At 45.4% G+C, this 18,319-nt stretch overlaps 1 protein-coding gene and 1 long non-coding RNA gene across 3 annotated transcripts in view; one reads left to right on the forward strand and one right to left on the reverse strand.

Annotated features, from left to right (window-relative positions):
* Positions 1-18,319, forward strand: part of LOC146653362 (uncharacterized) — a 282,044-nt gene that overhangs the window by 216,297 nt on the left and 47,428 nt on the right. The gene's annotated exons all lie outside the window — the stretch shown is intronic.
* LOC146653370 (A disintegrin and metalloproteinase with thrombospondin motifs 8-like) lies at positions 7-17,834 on the reverse strand. The gene is made up of 9 exons (XM_085429141.1): positions 16,631-17,834; positions 14,551-14,790; positions 9,958-10,090; positions 9,673-9,840; positions 8,589-8,878; positions 5,403-5,589; positions 3,204-3,376; positions 2,750-2,925; positions 7-2,140 (listed from the first exon to the last, which is right to left on the reverse strand). The coding sequence occupies exons 1-9, from the start codon at positions 17,345-17,347 to the stop codon at positions 1,396-1,398; spliced, it is 2,829 nt and encodes a 942-aa protein (XP_085285267.1). The 5' UTR covers positions 17,348-17,834; the 3' UTR covers positions 7-1,395.

Consider the following 18,319-nt stretch of genomic DNA (forward strand, 5'->3'; position numbering starts at 1 on the left):
CGACATAAATGTGTTTATTTGACCATTTTATAGACAATTATCTCAAAGACAGCAGCGTCTGCCATGTTACTTACATGTCCAAGGTAAAAACTTTACAAAAATAAATAGCTTAAAAAGGAAGCTGTAATAATAGCATATTCCTTCACTGAAGGGATACAGGCCTAATCCTCCATCTCTTTTATAACATACTGTAAATTAACAACAGGAATGAAGAAATCAAATATACACACATGAGTCTGAAACATCTGCAAACATTTGCATATGATGCATGAACTAAAGGGAAAATGAATAAAATTACTGTTATTTTTTCATATACATGATAGATAATATGCTTATCACTTAACTTAGTAATAACACCTCCAAAATAAAATATTGCAGACTGGTTGTACTGCTGTTGCTCAACTACACTGTGATGCACGTGAACATGGAACAAGGCTACAGTTACGTTATGGGGTCGAGTGGTCTGTCGTTGGGTTGTCCGATCAGAAAGACCAGACATGATCGAGGCTAATACATGTACAAAGTGTGGGAAATGCCTAGCTTTTGATGTTGGCTCCAGCAGCCAGTAAATATAGTGAGAGCTATGGGTTTGGCTCAACAATACTAACTCTCCAGATAAAACCATGACGTCCTCGTCACACGAATTTAACACAAATTACATTAATGTGTGTTTGAAAAGACGAAGCAATCACACACAAGTGCCTCGATCGTACGTCCGTACCTTATTTAAGGGCAAGTGGCTCGATCAAAGCTCTATAGGGGCTTGATTCTGTGGATTACAGCTGGACGAGGTATATTTACACTGTGCTGGTGTCTGACAGCAGGTTTCATTGTTCTAGCCCCACCGAACTGCTGTTAATAGCAGACGGCCTCCAAAAACAATCTTTTAAGCTGGACTAAATCTCTCATTCTGGAGGAAACACACACACTGCACCTTCTCTTAGCAACTATGCATAGCATCACATGTACATCCTGAGGTAGATTTCCATTGTTTCAATAGTGGTTGTCAAATGATGTCAACAGAATGACATAGCAATATTCAGCTAAAAGCCTTTGATGTGATTTGATGCAACCAGTCGATAAGATGGATGGATTATGAGGCAATGGGCCCTGGGATGTAGACGTTTAACCCCCACCCACCACCACTGCCACTACTGCCACTCCTGCGTAACAACAGGACCCTCCAGATTGAAAGGCATAAAACATCTTGCAGGTGAAAAAGAATGGTCATAATTATCATTTCTTTGGTTTTGTGGATCGCTCTGTGTGTGTTTGTAGTCATACTGTCCCTGATCTAATGGACCCCAGCATTATTCTTGGTGCGTCCACCTGTTCAGTAATCCATCCATTGTTCATAAGTGCACTATGACCATGAGTCCGCTGTACTCGTGTTCTTCACAAGCAGTCCTGGTTGAAACATTCCCCAGACACCGGCTCTGGGATCTTTCTTGGATCGCACTGTTCTGCTTCAACAGTCTTGCCAGTGTAGTCTATGCAGAAAATGCTGCGGTAGCGCTCCCCCTGACCACAAGTTCGTGAGCAGGCAGACCAAGGTCCCATCTGCCATATGGGACAGGGCAGATCTGCACAGGGCCTGATGTCTATGGGCTTTAGGTCTTTGTCACACTGACTGGAGAGGAAGCCTTCGTCGTCCATGCATTCAACGTTTCTCCTGGACCACCCGGATCCACAGGTCTTGGAGCACAGAGACCACTCGCCCAGCACCCATTCAGGCACGCCAAACGGACGAATCATATGCAAAGACAGGGACGAGCCCTTCTTCTCCTTGGGTTTGTTCAAAGTCACATCTTTAGGGATGAAAAAAGTATATTTGACCTTGGGAGGGCTACCATCTCCTGCAGTGGCGAGGAGCTGGATGGTGATGGCCTCCTTGAGCTGCCTGAAGCTCTGGATCCTCTCTAGCGTCGTGGAAGAGCCGCTGTACTTCAGTACTGCGCCCAGCACCGGAATGTCCTGCTCAACCGTGGACACGGAGAAGTTACCATTAAGGATGTAACCGCCACTCTCTCTCTTTACAGCCAGGTAGTAGCCATCGTGCTTGATTCCTCGGTGGCTCCGCTGCTTGATGTCAATGTTAGTAGCGCCAGTGGGAACTGTGACAATGTCACTGTATCCATAGCTGATGGAGAAGAAAAAGAACAGATAACAGTTTACTATAGAATATCTTATCTGTGCATTAATTAGAACTTCCAGGTGAAAGGAGATGAACTTGGTTTGAAACAGAAGAAGCGTGAAACTATAATCAACCTACCAACATGTATGAAACTACTAATCTTATCTAAACTATGTTGAGTAGATCAGAAAAAGCATAAATAAAATGAGACAGATAATCAGAATACCACAAATGGCTGGGCCAAACGTTATGAAGGACCTAAATTGATATTTGGGGTGAATAAATTCTTGTGAATGGGCCTCAAGTACAACATAAGCAAGTAGAATTTAAAAAAAGATTTGTATTATAGTGGGCGAAATATGATCTAACAACACAATCAATTAATCTACTAATTAACTACAGTAGAAGGAAAGACATCAATATATTTGTCTAAGCCTTTTAGTGCTTTATCATTTTTATTATCACGTTCAAGTTCAAAGTTTATTCGCCACATGTAGTGGCAGGTCGCCCTGCAGTGGAATGAACCCGCCCCCCGACCTTACACATACAACACAGACATCACATGGGGATACAAGTCGGAGAACGGTTGCATTATCGTTGATCTGATCGGCTTACGTTGCTTTGTTGCTCGAGCCTGTGATCTTTCTACAGGTCAGCCCACTTCCTCCACACACTCCACACTTGTCCACTCTCTTGTTGGATCCTATCACCTGGTCGCAGCCTGCCTTCACACACTGTCCTTGGACACACACAGATGTGGTGTCAGGGCCACAGGGGGTCCCGTCAATCACCTGCAGGGATGGAGCAAGCATCGGTGGGTCACTACACATGTCCCATTCAACTATATTTTGAATACAGTTCAACATCATGTCAGGGTGTTCATCAGTGGATGGAGGTCACGGTCATGATGTTGGAGCTGGTTATGACACTGGCTATGAAGCAGAGCTGGGACTTCAGGAATGAGTGACGCTTTTCTAAAACCACTATTCTGATTTAAAAAACTGAACCAGTGCTTCAGACTACTGGCTTTCCTTTCATTGAGATTTGCTGTCGAGTGACGTTATTGTACCTTGGATTCAAACACCTTGAATTCACTGCTGCCCCGGGCCCTGCAGAACAGCTTGCACCTGTCTCTGGGAGAAACACCAGCGTACTTTGGTATCCACTGTTTCACGTTCCCGTTGTGGTCCAGGTAGTTGGGGCTGCTGTACTTCTCACACTGCTCCTCCCTGAAACTTTTACCTAACATGAAGAAACAATAAATTAAGATACTCTACCAAAACAATATTATTTGTATAATCCGAACACCTGATCAACTGTATGTTTATATTCATTAGAGCAACGCAGAAAAATAGATGAACACCAGCAGAGTCTGGATCAGGCTGGTGGACAACAATTAATTATGTAGCATCAAAACATAAAACCTGATTAGAAAACACTATATGGACAAACGTACTGGGCCAGCTGCACATCGCACCTACAGGAGCTCAGCCATGCTTGAAGCGTGCAGTTTTTGTGGCGATGGAGGATGCTTCACGGCCGAGTTGGGGAGATTTCTACAAGCTTCCCCTTTGCAATATTCACGCTCACAGTGAATCTCATGATATCTAGAAGGGAGGACATTTCATGAACTGACTTGTTGCAGTGGTGCCATCCTGTTACAGCACCACACTGGAATTCAGCGAGCTCTTTACAACGACCCATTCTTCTGCTAATGTTTCTAAAGGCAGGCCACACAGTTCAGTGCGTGACTGTAAAACACTCTGACTCAAAGATTAGGAGGCGTGGCCATATGGTGTGTTTTTGCAGTTCTTTTATTGGTTACAGTGATACATTAGTGACTCCTCTGGTCTGCCCTCAGTGAAGATGTTTCATTGGAGTCTTTAGTTTCATGTCTACAACATGAGTCTTAATTTGTAAATTAGTGTCCACACTAGTGTCGCTGACATGTCCCTGCTGCATGGGTGGTCATTTCCGCACTCCCATCCCCCCATCCCTGCTTACAAGATGGCTCAAATCACAGCACCTACATCTGTCTTTTATATGCAGGCTGTGGGTCAGTCTAGAAAATGCTGTTTTTCGATTGAGCGTCCCCCTGTTGCCTCCAGTGCCGTCTCCCTGTCGGCCTGTGATCATCTGAGTGCAAACAGCTGTTCTAGAGTCCGAGCAGATCTGTGCCAGCTGTGCCTCATCACAACAATCAAGCTCTCTACAAATATCCAACTCTGCCACCACCAGCCTGCTGCGTGCTTATGCAACTTCTTATTTTGTTGTTACTCGTTACAGAATCCCGACCCTCGTCTCCTCTCGCCTGCAGCTCCATCTGTAATGTCTGCAGCGTCAGACTTTTAGCTTCCAGCTCGTCACTTGTTTCCATCCCTGTGTTACCCCTGCCCCAACCGAGCTCTGCTGCTCAAGTCGGAATATCACAAGTTTTAATCCAAGCCTGCTCTGCTGTCCCCGCTCATTATCTACAATGAATTGTCTTTTATCTACAACTCTGTAGAGAAAAGACAGTTGAATGTCGCAAAAAGCTGGAACAAGTCAAAACTGCAAAACTACAAAGTTGGATCTGCTGACATCAGTGGTCGGTAGATGTCTATAAGCACCTGTTTTGTTCTCCTGCTCATGATTTGCAGTGTGGTCAACAACACTGGCAGCACTTTGGCAGAAAAGAGGTTCTAGATAGAACCAAGCTTAATGTGTTTAAATTACACAGTTTCTTCCAGAGTTTGTGGAGTGGTTTGAACACGAGCTGGTACATAGTTTTTTGTTTTGTTTTTTTCTTCATAAAAATGTCCATCTGTTGCAAAGCTTAATTTTCATTTCTAAAGACACGGTGGAGCCTGGGGAAGAACACAGCACATTTCAGAGCAGGTTTAGAGAGTTTTTCTTAAGGTTGCGATGTAGATCTTGGGCTTTGGCAGAGGCACTCGGGGATCACATCCTGTGGCCTAATGTTCCTGTGGCTTATGGTGAGGGTTGGGTTTGGAAACTGTGGCCAAAACATCATAAGGTGGGGTCAACGTGCGGTGGGGCCAACCCTCGCCCAAATATGCCAACACACCTAACATCTGGCCTGCATAAAGCGGATCTACAGTAGGTCTGTGGAAGCCAGACTCACCCCGGGTCAATGCTGCCAGTCAAGGCCAAATGTAGGACAATGGAAAGTGCAGATGTGGGACAAACATTTGTTGGGAACAAGCGATATAAGAAGCTGTTTCTTTGTTCATTTGAAAGCTGAGAGCTGTATTACGTTGACCCTTACCTTCATTGTTGTCACATGGCTGTATGTTGCAGGACTGGTACTGGACCCTCTGCCCTTCACAGTACTTCCCTCCATTCTGAGGCACTGGGTTAGTGCACTCCCTGTAGGAGAACTCCACCCCACCTCCACACGTCCTAGAGCACTGCTGCCACGGTCCCCACGAGCTCCAGCCGCCGTCCACAACCATCTGCGGTAAAACACACAGGAAAAAAAGAGCAGAGTAGTTGGTTAGTGCTCTGAGCCAAAGGCAATGTCAGCTGTGCAGCCTAAACCACAGTCTGGGCTTCTGGGTTTGAGGCCGCACAGCGTGTTGGCATGCCGCGACTCGAGGCTAAATCTGTGTTGAAGTTCGGCACGCGCCTGCTGTCTGACTCTACCCACATTCCTGCCACATGTGTCACTCACTGCTAGTAGAACCTGCCATGCTCCAAGTTTGTACGTTGAGTGAGTATGTGCGCGTGTGCATGTGTGTTTGCTAGCAAGGTTGTTCTTTCCAGAAGTTTTATAAGCTTGAACCACATCCCAACGGCCAGCATGTCTGGATTCATAAACAGATGTGTATTCAGAACACAAGGAGAAGGTATCAAGGCGACCGACCTTAAATAAGATGCTGAGATGTTCTTTGAGGAAATCTAAAAAGGTATCGTGAAGGATCTGCATTTCAACTCGCCAAAGTCAGACACAGCTCAGTTTATAATGCGTTCTCTGAGCCCTTTAATGTCTGTACTTCAACTTGAAATGGCAGCATTTATGAAAACGAGTCAGGTCTCAGCTAATGCAACACTTTGTACAAACATGCAGAGTTTTGTATTATGGAAGCAGTGAGATTCTCCACCACAGGGAATATTTTGGCCTTGCTGACTCTCATCACTTGTCTGTTGTTAGCGTATTAGCTTTGCTATCTGCTGTCATCTCTCTGCTATCATTGTGGGTTTGAATCCACAGTTTGGGGCGGAGCTTGATGGTTCTTACCATATTTGCGTGGGCTCTCTGTGGGTATTCCAGCTTCCGCCCACACGCCAAAGACATGCAGTTAGTGCATTTATGTTCATTGGAACATCAGATTAAGAATAAACTGTGAGACAACTCGTGCATTATCCACAGCTTATCTAACGCAGCATGAGCAAAACCTCCAAAATGTGCTGAGGATGCCGGCCTCATTAGAGCTTTATGACTACAAACCTGATTACTCTGTTGAAAGGAAGTGACTCATCAGACACTGTGAACATTCTTTGGTGGTGAGCCAGTGAAATAAACAACGTCAGCATGCAACATGCAAGAAGATGGGAACAGGGTCCAAAGACTGTAAGGGTTACTGAAAAAACACGTGCTTCAGAAAAAAGCTTGGAAAACCAAGGATTTTGACTAGGCTGGGTTTTAATAATCGATTCATCGATTAAAATGGATTCCGGCTTGGATAACGTGATATCGATTCATTAAATTCCTGAATCGATTTTTTTATATAAATGTATTTTGCCCAAAACGCTAGAATCTCAGGTTAAACCTCACAAAATTTCAACAACCACCAAACAGCTAAAACAGTAAATGAGAGCAGGAGCACAGACTCTGCACAGAGACGTGAACACAAAGCTCGGACCCGCGGATCAGAATCAGTGAGATGTGACTTTCTCACCGACGGCACGGGCACGGTCGGGGCTGAAAGCCGACAGCTCGCTGACTCTGATGTGTCGGCGGGTCGAGCTTTGTGTTCACGCCCTTTTTTCACTGATTCTAAAGCTGTTAGTTTGATCTCTCTCCAAACAATATTGACCGAACCAGCAGCCAAAGAAGATCCAAACTACGCTTCACATAAACATCGTCATGGATTCACTCTGACTTTTACTGTTTTGCTTCCACCAGGATAAAATCTCACTTCATGCACAGCTCTCTCTCTCTCTCTCTCTCTCTCTCGAACAGTTTCCCGTCTAAAAATCTGTTTTCTTCATTATTCGCTTGCTTGTTACGCACAAGTCTGCCGTTGTTTACAGGCTGTCAGCCGCTGTTTTTTTTCTTTTACTTACTTCCGAAAAGAAAACCTCATTTCTGCCGTTCAACAGGCTTCTAAACAAATGTAAACTTTTTAAAATTATGCAAAATGCAAAACGCCGTGTCTCTAATAAAACTGCTGTAACATCAGAGGTGATGTTCATATGCTGGTTAATGATTTTCATTTGTTTTTGATCTACTGCAGAATATTTTTATAAAATCCCAGAACAGGAAAATCTCCTTCATGTGTTTCTGTTTTATCTTCAGCTACTTTGACACAAAGGCCTCGCTGTGATGCTCACACCTTTGATAAAGTCTGGAAAGTGTCAGCTTCCTTCTTATAGATACAAAAATATGTAAATGTACAGATCTGAATTATAATATTTCTGACTGTGTGAGGCAAAATTTCCCAGATTCAAATCGAATTGAATCGATTCTAGAAATCAGTGGCGGTACCCAGCCCTAATTCTGACCCTCGTGTGAAAATCTTTGGTCTCAAAGCTGCACTGATATTTCTTTTCTTCCAAAAGCAATCGTGACCTTATGTTGTCGCCATGGCCACTACAAGCCTAATCACCTCATGGCCTTACAAGGATGGTGTGGCTCATGTGTTGGGAAACAGCTGAATGAACAAACGTCAGCCTCACTTTTTGTTTTTTACCGACTGACGAGGAAAAAACAAAAATCAGGCTCACTAGCACGGCGGCACAAAGGCAGCAGGTGCACTGATGTGAAACAGGCATGCAGGAGGTGCATTTCTGCACATCTACCTACAAACTGTGTCCCTTTCTTAGTTGTGTGTCACGGTGAACTTATTTCTAAGGCTTCTCCACAGTACTCTGCAAGCATATCTTTCAATGTACACACTGATCATGTGTGAGCACTCAATAAGAGCTGCTAAGTCGGCAAGTTTGGATGCAGTATTTGTGTTGTGAGATAAAATTCCTGCTAGCAATACTTCCAATATTTGACCAATAATACAATAAAAAGGTCAAACTTTAAAATAAAAGAGGTCGTGTGGGAGGGGCACTGACTCAGTAGTGAGAATTACACAGCTGATACCGTGAGCTAATGCTGGTGTTCATAGCTGGTAGCTGAGATACTTCCGGTCCCTGTTCATGAAAGCAAAGGATTTTACTGCCATCAAATGTAACTTAGTAAGGTGTCTTTTAAAAAACAGGGAAAAAGACTCGGGCTTACCAGTGGCTTCATCGCCTCATAGACTGGCACGCAGACGCCATGAAGGCAGCTTCCATTGGCACTGCAGGGGGTGCCATCAGCCCAGGGCAGGCTCTTCTTGGTAGAGCATTCCAGCGTCCCCACCTCCTGACACCACAGCTGGCTGCAGATATCGCTGTCGGAGGTGTTGGGGCAGTGGACAAACTCCTCTCCAAAAATCTGCTGGCACTGCTGGTCCACGCTGTACTTGGAGCCTGGCAGCTCCTTTGGTAGAGGCATGGCGCTCTCTGGGACATCGAGCAGGCAGTCCCCTGTGGTTACAGCACAAAACAAGTCCGTATGAGGCCGATTATATCGGGGTTTGTGGAGACTGTGGTTCTCGCGGCACAGTGACAATCGTAAATATGCTGCGTGTGGCATGACAACAGTGGGAAAGTATTCAGTGCAAGCTGTGTCCTGACTATAAAACGGAATAATTTCACTTTAACTGATGTAGTGCATGTTTATAGGCAGCCTAATGCTCTGAATCTGGACGTCTGACAGGTAATCCAAATCTGATTGTTTTCCATTATTCCTCTAATGATCTTTATTGCATTCAATAAGCTTTTGTCTGGAGCTGTCAATGACATCTGCGGTTTGGAATGAACATTCTCAGCCACATGAGTTTTTGTTGGAAACATTTTCCAACTGATAAAGAACATATTTTGCTGACACCAGCTGTTGCTTTTGGCCGAGGAGGTGGGGAACAGGAAGAAGTCCATATTATGACTCAGTGGAAAAGAAGGTTCACTGACAGATCTAGCAAGGATACAAACAATACAAGATGCACAACAAGGCAGGGGGAGAGGGAGCAACAGAGGTAAGGCAAAAGAAAGAGAGCAGGATGTGGAAACCTCGGGCGAAATAAATTGAGCGTCCAACCCGTAATTTAAGGGGAGCGGCACGTTTAAGCAGGAAAGCCTCGGTTCACGAGAGGATGAGAGGAAGCGTATGTTTTATACATCTCTGAGTCAGCCCTAATAACAGAGTCACAGCGTGGCAGGCAGCCACACTGGCACAAGACATTAATGTCTGCTGTAGAGCAACAAGCTGCAGTGTGCCTCACCGTGCCCGTTGTCAAAGAATTCGGTAACGTAGAGCGCGCTGCAGGGCGACCAAGGCATGGTTTTGTTGAGGCTGACGAACACAGGCGCCATCAGGTGATGACCTCCCAAATCCCCAAAGAGTCTCTCACACGTCTTGGAGTCATCATGAGGCATGCTCAACACATGACCTGCAGGAGGTGACAGTTTTTGAAGGTGCTTGAGTGTTTAGGAATGACTGAAAACTCGATCTAAGAAGCTTTTCCATAAAGCCGAGGATCGCGTCAGCCCCCCCAATGCGACCTCACCGAGCTCGTGTGCAGCTGTGAAGGCAGCTTGCAGGCCGTTGTCCTCGATAACCGAGCAGCTTCTCTTGGGATCGCACATCGTCCCGACATCGGCCACGCCCAGCGTGTCGCAGCTCTTCTGACCGCAGATGTTCTGGAACACAAACACAGAACAAAAATGTCAGATTTGAATAAACTGAAAAAAAGAGCTACTTTGTTTCTCCACGATTACATGTTCGTAGTTTCACTTTGGTGGCTTCTCCTTCTGGGCTTTTCAAATACAGGAGGGGAACGGGTTCTCCAGATAAAGCTGGAATTCAGTGAAGCTCCATAAACTTCAAACTCCAGCAGGAAGAAAGAATAAAAAGGACGCTCGGTGCCACTCCGGTTTCTGCTGCAACGTTCAGAATTTGATGTAAACAACATGGAAGAATGGATCCGTCCTGCCTTGTGTTAGCAGTTTGTCCTATTACATCACCGGACCGGTGAGCATTAATGACCTGGGTATTTTTCTGACCACGTGCAGCCCTTTATGTGCACGTCTTCTGATGACGGCACACCACAAAGCTTCAGTTATATCAAACTGCTTTGTTGAACACAACAATGAGTTCACTGTACCTTTGGCATGTTCTCGAATCGCAGACTCACATCACGGAAGTGTAGCAGACAAACCTGCAGCACTTGTGTGATGTTATTGTGTCAGTAACAACAAAATCGCTGAGGAATGTTTCCAGGAACGTTTCGTGTTTGTGCCACGAAGAATTAAAACAGACAAAAAGGGTCCAAATTCAAACAAAGTGTCCCGTGAGCACAGTTGCCTTTCGTTTCTAGGTCAGCTGTTTGGTCACTTTAAACTTTCCGTTCTACTTTGAACCAACTTTTTCGTTTTTGCTAAATTGCTTATTTATTCTAGTCTGTTTATAATTAATCACTGGTTCAACTTTTCATCAGTGGCTGCTTGTTACAATATTCGGTTTTTAGAATGAGCCTCTGGAGAGTGAAGCTAGCACAATCAGTCCTCTTACAGTAAAGGTATGTACAGAGATCTCTATATAATGTGCATTATGCCAAAGTAAACGAAGCAGCAATTTTAAGATTGTTACAAAGCGTGAGTGTGACGTGGAGCTGGGAACCGAGTTTCGTCCTCTGTGCAGTAAAAAGCCTGATTGTGTTGACCTGCTTGGACTCTGACTAGTTTTCATGCACACTCAGTAGCAGCCTGAGGTGTTACAACCACCTCCTGTGTGGATATAGTTTGGTGGCTAGCTGCATATTAACTCAGCGAGTGCAGCTTTGCATAAAGTTGGAGCGCTATGTACAGTATGTGACAAGAACCAGTATACACTGGAGGGAAGTAATGGGACAGCTGCACTGCTGCTAAAACTGCGTTTCACTCAAACTAAATTGAAAGATTCAAACTGAAACAGGCAACGTCCGAATATTTTATACATCCCAAATATTTGCGTGATAGCTTGTGGATATATGGCACTGCAGGCTGGACTGTTAAAGACTTAAAGCCATTATTCTGTCAAATACAGTAAATATATTAGCAACCCTTGATGACTGTTATATAACCTTCACCATCTATTAAAACAAGCAAAAGCATGTTACTCAGTGTTTCCATCATTAAGCAAAAGCAAATAAATATCCGCAGCTCTGGGAGAAGTGACCGTGTGTTATATCAGACATCTTTCCTTATTTCTGTGTAGCATGGACAGATGCATCCACGGCCTCGCCTTCTCTAAAAAACACGAGGCAGGACCTTCTGTGATTAGAAAGACATCTGGACTTGGAAACAGGGACTGAGTGCAGCTCAGTCTGTGTTTGCTCACCTTATTCCACAACAGCAAACCATGCCTTTCATGCAGATGCAAGACTCGACGTATGGGTCAGAGCTCAAACCGCAATGTTGTACAAACACACACGCGGTGAGACCGCAAAGATGCACGAGTGACATGTTTCCAATGCATGCAACCCGCCGCGAGCTTTGCGTTTTACGCAGCGTCAGTCTTCTCTTTTGACTGCGGCTTGCACAGCACGCATTTGCAACCCCGAGCAGGCCACATACTAAAGCTCGACCGTTTGTAGGGGCACTAAAGTTAGCTCATCCACGAGGAGCCTTCTGTCCTCTGCATTTCAAAGCGTATTTCTGCGGAAATGGAAAAACAAACAGAAACCCGGGTTGGCGTGAATGATGGTTTCCCCCAGAGAAAAGTCGCTTCAACAATCCAGCACAAGACAGCACAAAGCCATATGTTCTCTCCATTATTTCTCAGAGCCGGGGTCAGATTTACACGCTAACGTCATTCTGTAGGCGGATAAATGCCAAGCCTGTCATCAAATCGAGCAGCAAACCAGGGCACTTAGCTATAAAAATGTAATAATAGAGAAGTTCCTCGCCTAATGTATTGTCTGCTAACACCTTGTCAACACGCACATACCAGATGGAAGAAGGCAGCCAAATGCAGCAGAACAAGCCAATCGCAACTCAAACCCCGAGGACTTGTGAACTTATTTCCTGTCGAAGCATCCATAAAGAACAGTTTGTTTGCTTTGCTTTGACATTTCCCCAGCTTGGAAAAGATTATTCCATCTCTGCAGTCTGGTTTCAGCATCTTTAATTGACAGCTCGAAAGTTTTTCTTTTCTATGGGTTGTTAAAAAAATAACGCATGACAACGGTTGGTTTAAAGCGAGGCGCTGTTTCAGCTGGGAGACCTCCAAGTGTCACTACAGCTGCTCTAAAGCGCACCTGTGCCACTGTGTGGCACTTTGGCTTAGATAATTGCTGGGCGGTTGGCTTTGCTGCCTGTGAAACCGCGTTATGCTCCCACAGCTGGCGGGGCACTGAATTCCACCAGAGATTATTTTCGGACTCATTCTTGCTGGTTGTCTTCTGAACGGGAAACTAAATCTGCCAGAACGTGATGGTGAGAGGACCGTCCATCCTCCGTGAAGCACGGCAAAACCGCACTTTGAAGAAAAAGCTTGACTGCTGTAACCTATCGTGGTGACTGACTCTGTGTCAAGGTGTTTTTTACTAGCACGCACACACACACACACACTGCATGAACTGCTAAACACGTCCAGCTGAGGGCACACAACCTACTTTGTATCACACACGTGTTACTTCAGAGGATCCTAACATTAAACATGATGAACGTTTCAAATAGTAACAAATAATCCGTGTGAGGTCAAATCTGACTTTCTTACTTCAAACTATTTTTTTTCTACTTTTGGATCTGTATGATGTCACTGTGAGCAGAGATCCCTAATACACTCATCTCTGTTACCATCTGTTGCTGTGAGTGTACAAGCCCCACCCACTTGGTGGGTTTTATTTATGAAGAGCAGCCAATCAGAAGAAACTTGGCTTAAAAGGAGGGAGAGGGTCGCTGGGATGGCTGCCATAAACTTGTAGTTCATTTAGTCGGTGAAAAAGCGTCGCACAGAGTCCCATTACGACGTAAAGAACTGCTTTAATAATATAACGTAGCTGTAATAAATCCCCTTTAAAAGCATTAGCCTTAGCTCTGTTTTAGAGAATCATACATTAATTCTCCTTCTTTAACTTCCTTTATTGCTTTGGTTGCTAGCAGGTGGCACACATTGAGTTTATGTGAACATGAGAATCCACCTTCAGCAGTGAGAGAAATACATGTACCTTTTACAGGACACACAGGGATTTGTTCAATAAAACATTAAAAAAATAGAATTTATTTGTTAGCATTTACATTTTGGGCAGCACGGTGGCACGGTGGTTAGCACTGTTGCCGCACAGCAAGAAGGTCCTGAGTTCAATTCCACCATCAGGCCGGGGTCTTTCTGTGTCGAGTGTGCATGTTCTCCCCGTGTTTGCGTGGGTTCCCTCCGGGTACTCCGGCTTCCTCCCACCGTCCAAAGACATGCAGCTTGTGGGGATAGGTTAATTGGATAATCCAAATTGCCACTAGGTGTGAATGTGCGAGTGAATGTGAGTGTGAATGGTTGTCTGTCCCTGTGTGTTGGCCCTGACATACTGGCGACCTGTCCAGGGTGTACCCCGCCTCTCGCCCTATGACAGCTGGGATAGGCTCCCGCGACCCTGAAAAGGATCAGCGGAAGCGAATGGATGGATGGCATTTACATTTTTGCTTCATGACTAAATCACTTCCCATTGTTAAACCTTTCAATGAAACCTGAAATACTCCGGTGTTCCTCAAGGATCAGTTCTCAGGCCACTGCCGTTTGCAAATTATGACTTAATGAACACTTCACAGTAACTCTTAATTTTGCCTGTAGGTTTTAATTGTGTCTCAGTTACTAAATGGCTGAGTACTCGTTTGCACAGTCCAGATGTCGTCGCGCGATCTTAGAATTTCAATTGCACGATATTAAACAATGCCTTTATTCAGGGATAATGATGGCATTTCTCTGAACTTGTGCAGTTAAAAGCTATAAATAGTGTAGTTAATGACTTCTTGTTAAGATGTTCATCTTGTTTAAAAGATAAATGTTTAAAGCCTTATTTGCAGATGATGCTGTGTTTTATTTCAAAGACCTAAACAGCTTCAAATAAAACAAAAAATGAGAAAAATAACAAAATCAGATGTATGCTCGTCTGCTGGTTCCTCACCTCTCTAGTGAACAGCATGGCAGTGTCGTAGTGCTCGGGATGCCTCTGGCTTGGTGGATTGAAGCGCTGCTGCCAGGAGCAGAAGTTTCTCAGAGCCACACCTCCATTGCTGGAGACCTCCGGTCCAATTTCCTCATCTTCCACCACCAGCATCTCCACCACCACCATGTTCACAGAGTTCTTTATGCTGGGGTGCTTATAAAGCTGGGCGGCCATGGACATGAGGGTGAGGATGTAGTGCTGTGGAGGAGAGGATATTTATGATTCAGCCTACAGATGTGTTTGGAGCCAGGCTGGCTGTCCCTCACAAGTGTGGGATTATAATAAACATACACGTGATGGTAATGAGAATTTTTTTATGAAATCTTGACAAGAAAGCGTGTGCGTGTGTGCGGTATATTACTCCAGGAGACTTTAATGATGTTTTGTGTCTGCGGGACAAGCTTCATTATAAAATTTTGAACAGATTGCAAACACATTTTTGCCTTTTCTTACTTACTAGATGTGCATGTGTAATCGTGTAGAGGGGTCAGTGTGTTGGTTAGCTCGGCTCTAACGTGCCGAGCCTCGTTTGATGCCTTCAAATGGAAAAGAGACTTTTTCCAAATGCAGTAATTGCACAAAAATAAAAGCATAAACACTATGAAGTACTACTCACTGAGCACATGTGTGTTCTACAATGGAAATTAAACTGGCTGATATGTGGAGCTGTCCTGGACTGTATGTTACTGCTGCAGCAAACAAAGAAAAGGAACGGATGCCAACATCATACAAGATGGCCAGAGCTGTAGGCAGACAAACCGACATGTATTTGCACCTGTGGCCTGAAATCATTTTCCCCAAAGTTACTTGTCCCATGACACAATCATGGGGCAACTGTGGCTCAGGGGATCGGGAAGCTCATCTGTAACCGGTTCGATCCCCCTGCTCTCTCTGTCCTGGTCGTTGTGCCCTTTGGGCAAGACACTTTACCCTACCGGTGTTGGCCAGAGGGGCCGATGGCGCAATATGGCTACAACTGTAGCTGCCTCCACCAGTGTGTGAATGAATAGTGGAATTGTAAAGTGCTTTGCCTGGAATTATTATTATCATTAAAGGAGACGCGTCAGGGATTTCCACTGAGCTGCTGTGTCACCGTGTTTCAGAGCTGCCAAATCACAGACAGTGTGAGCGGCTTTGCCGTGATGTGTATTCTCAGTGAAATCATTTTTTCTAGGGTGGGTTGATAGTCCCACATTGAAAGTTTTTCCACATGTGCTGTGAGCACACCCACGGAACCACATGTTGATTTTTGCCTGCGGAAACCAAATCACTGAAACGGCCCCTATTTGTAGAAAACTGCATAGAAATAAAGGAATGTGTGAGTTGGGATGGAAAATCCACTGTGAGCCAAGTTTATCAGTGCAACCTTTCTCCTCACCTTGTGTCTGGTTGCCTGGGGAATACTATGGAGACTTTGGCAGCTGAGGAGTGACTTAAACACAAACAGATTAGAATTTGGCTGGTGCAGACTTTGGCACAGTCCTACTTATTACTGGTTCAGCTTTGTTTGGAACCAGGACTGATTTTAGATTGGAAGGAGGACGTAATAAACATTTAGTGCACTTTAAACACTGAAGGTTTTATGCGGGAGAGAAGGGCTGATTTAAAGAATCACGGAGTAAAGACAGAATGGAAAAGCGCTGTGAGTCTTCCTGGTGATGCTGAGGCTTTGCTGCCAAATGGTGACCTAGTCCCTAGGAATGTGCTCTAGCATTTCTTGCATTTCTTTGGCCTGACATCTTTCTGTGAAAAACAGGGAGCTCATCGATTTCCGCCCAAGGTCCCTCACTGACAAAACATGTTTTATGCAGCCGGAGAGAAAAACATATGCCTGCCTTTATATTTTCGAGTGTGTGAATCCTGACTTTGCAGACAGGATGGGAAAATAAAAAAAAAGGGGGGGGGGGGGGGTAATGGAATGACGTCTACAACAGCGGCCTGTTTATGGAAGAGTCTAAGCCAAGAAATTAAAGAAAGCTTTGTTTGGGCGCCGAGTAAGTGTGTGCGTGCAGGAAAGAATGAGTTCATGGCGTCTGACCTTTATTTCATCTCCATAGAAGTGGGTCATGGTTGAGTCTGCTACCACCAGGGTCTCTATGAACCGTGGCGCGGAGACAAAGCGTCTCCGGCGTGGTTCCCTCCTTGCGTCACCGTCGCCGTGCGTAAAACTTTCCCCATTGTGCTGCTCCACGGCCGCGTGATCAGACGGGAGGGAAACACCGTTGCTGTCGTTGAATGTTCTCCTCCTGATGACGTGCGGCTCCTCGGCAGAGGCTGGCCCCGGGCCGCCGTGGAGTTTGGGCTCAATCAAATACTCTTTGCCCTCCGTTACAAAGGAGCCAAAGATGCCCGAGCACAGACTGACAGCCACGAGTGAGTTCTGATCTTGATCCACGTTCCCGGAGTAAAAGCAGCTCCTCAGGTGGCCCTCGCTCTCCTCTGACCTGTTCATAAGCTTCTGGGGGACGGCTCGGGCACCTGGAGCGCTGCGTAAAGTTTCAACGTCTCTGGCTTTGACGCGCTGGATGGTGAAGGAAGGCGCGATGAAGCTGGTGTCCGGGACGAGGTTTAGAGTAAAGTCTTTGCCAAACGCACTGAGGACAAACCTCGGCTGCTCCTCGCTTCTCTTCCAGAAGCGCCCGCTGGTTCTTGCGTTTATCCGAACAGGTACAACATCCTCTGATTCAAACGAAGAGGCAAGTGCCGCGTTGACCACGCACAGGAGCGAAAAGAGCAAACACGCAGTGGCACACATCGTCTGCAGACAGAAACGCGCTGAAGAGTGGATCAAAAATAAAGACTCTAACAAAGATGATGTTCTTTCTCTTCTGCAGTCGCAATAACGTCTCTACTGAAATGAAAGTGAGCTCCCAGTCCCACTCAGCTTCGACCAGCTATCATTCCCTGTTCTGCCGCTCACCAGCACCGCTGCAGTCTGGACATATCGGGGGTATTTATACTTTCCCTTCTTCTCTGGACACGAGGGGGCTTATTTTTGATATCCTCCGTTGCTGGAAATTCTCCTCCCACTCACACTTCATGAGAAACTCGAGGATAAAACGGGTCCAATAAGAATGGGCCGACACTCCCCCCTTCTGAAACAGCTTGACAACCGCGCTCCTATTATTAACCCAGCGTGCTGTATGGCAGCGACAGGACATCTATACTACGCATAGCTGGGAGTCCGCTACGCGAGTTATTTCGGAGGTGTGTGAGTGGCAGGCCCCCACAGGGCCCGGAGCCCCCCACCCCGCCCCTCTCCAAATCCGGCCTGCTTCATCCTCCGCACAAAAGAGCAAGACGAAGAAAGGCGCCGAGTTTTCTTGGAACTGACCCCGAACACTGGGAAACGTCTAATCGCGTTAGTGATGATTTTGGATGAACGTTATTCTTCTCATATCTCCAATATGTGACGTTTGAAGAAGCTTCTTTTTAAATACTAAAATAAAGCAAGATTGTTTACACACAGTGAATAAAAAACTGCATTTGAACTGAATGTTAAACTCATCAAATAATCAAAAACAAATGCCAAAAAATTCCTGCACCCCAAACAGATGTACAGATCACGACATGTACCAGCAGATGGCGCCAAAGCACAAGGACCGAGCGTTTGTGCTCACTCTTCGTTAGACACTAGGTGTCGCTGTTTGCCCAAAAATCACGTTTCTGTTTTCACTTGTTCCCCGTTTTCTTTAGTAGAAGCTGGAGACGTGTGGTACTCTGTAAT

The sequence above is a fragment of the Rhamphochromis longiceps genome, linkage group LG14 (assembly GCF_057381845.1).
Source record: "Rhamphochromis longiceps isolate RC_006_pf linkage group LG14, R_longiceps_female_GT1.1, whole genome shotgun sequence".
NCBI classification, from domain to species: Eukaryota; Metazoa; Chordata; class Actinopteri; order Cichliformes; family Cichlidae; genus Rhamphochromis; species Rhamphochromis longiceps.

What these genes read in the sequence shown, in the direction of transcription:
- LOC146653370 (XM_085429141.1), bottom strand. Translation starts at nt 17,347, where the DNA reads ATGTGTGCCACTGCGTGTTTGCTCTTTTCGCTCCTGTGCGTGGTCAAC. An exon ending in ATGAGGCGATGAAGCCACTG is followed by an intron (nt 5,590 to 8,588) that starts GTAAGCCCGAGT and finishes GTTTTACCGCAG; the next exon opens with ATGGTTGTGGACGGCGGCTG. An exon ending in GGCTCGAGCAACAAAGCAAC is followed by an intron (nt 2,141 to 2,749) that starts GTAAGCCGATCA and finishes CTTCTCCATCAG; the next exon opens with CTATGGATACAGTGACATTG.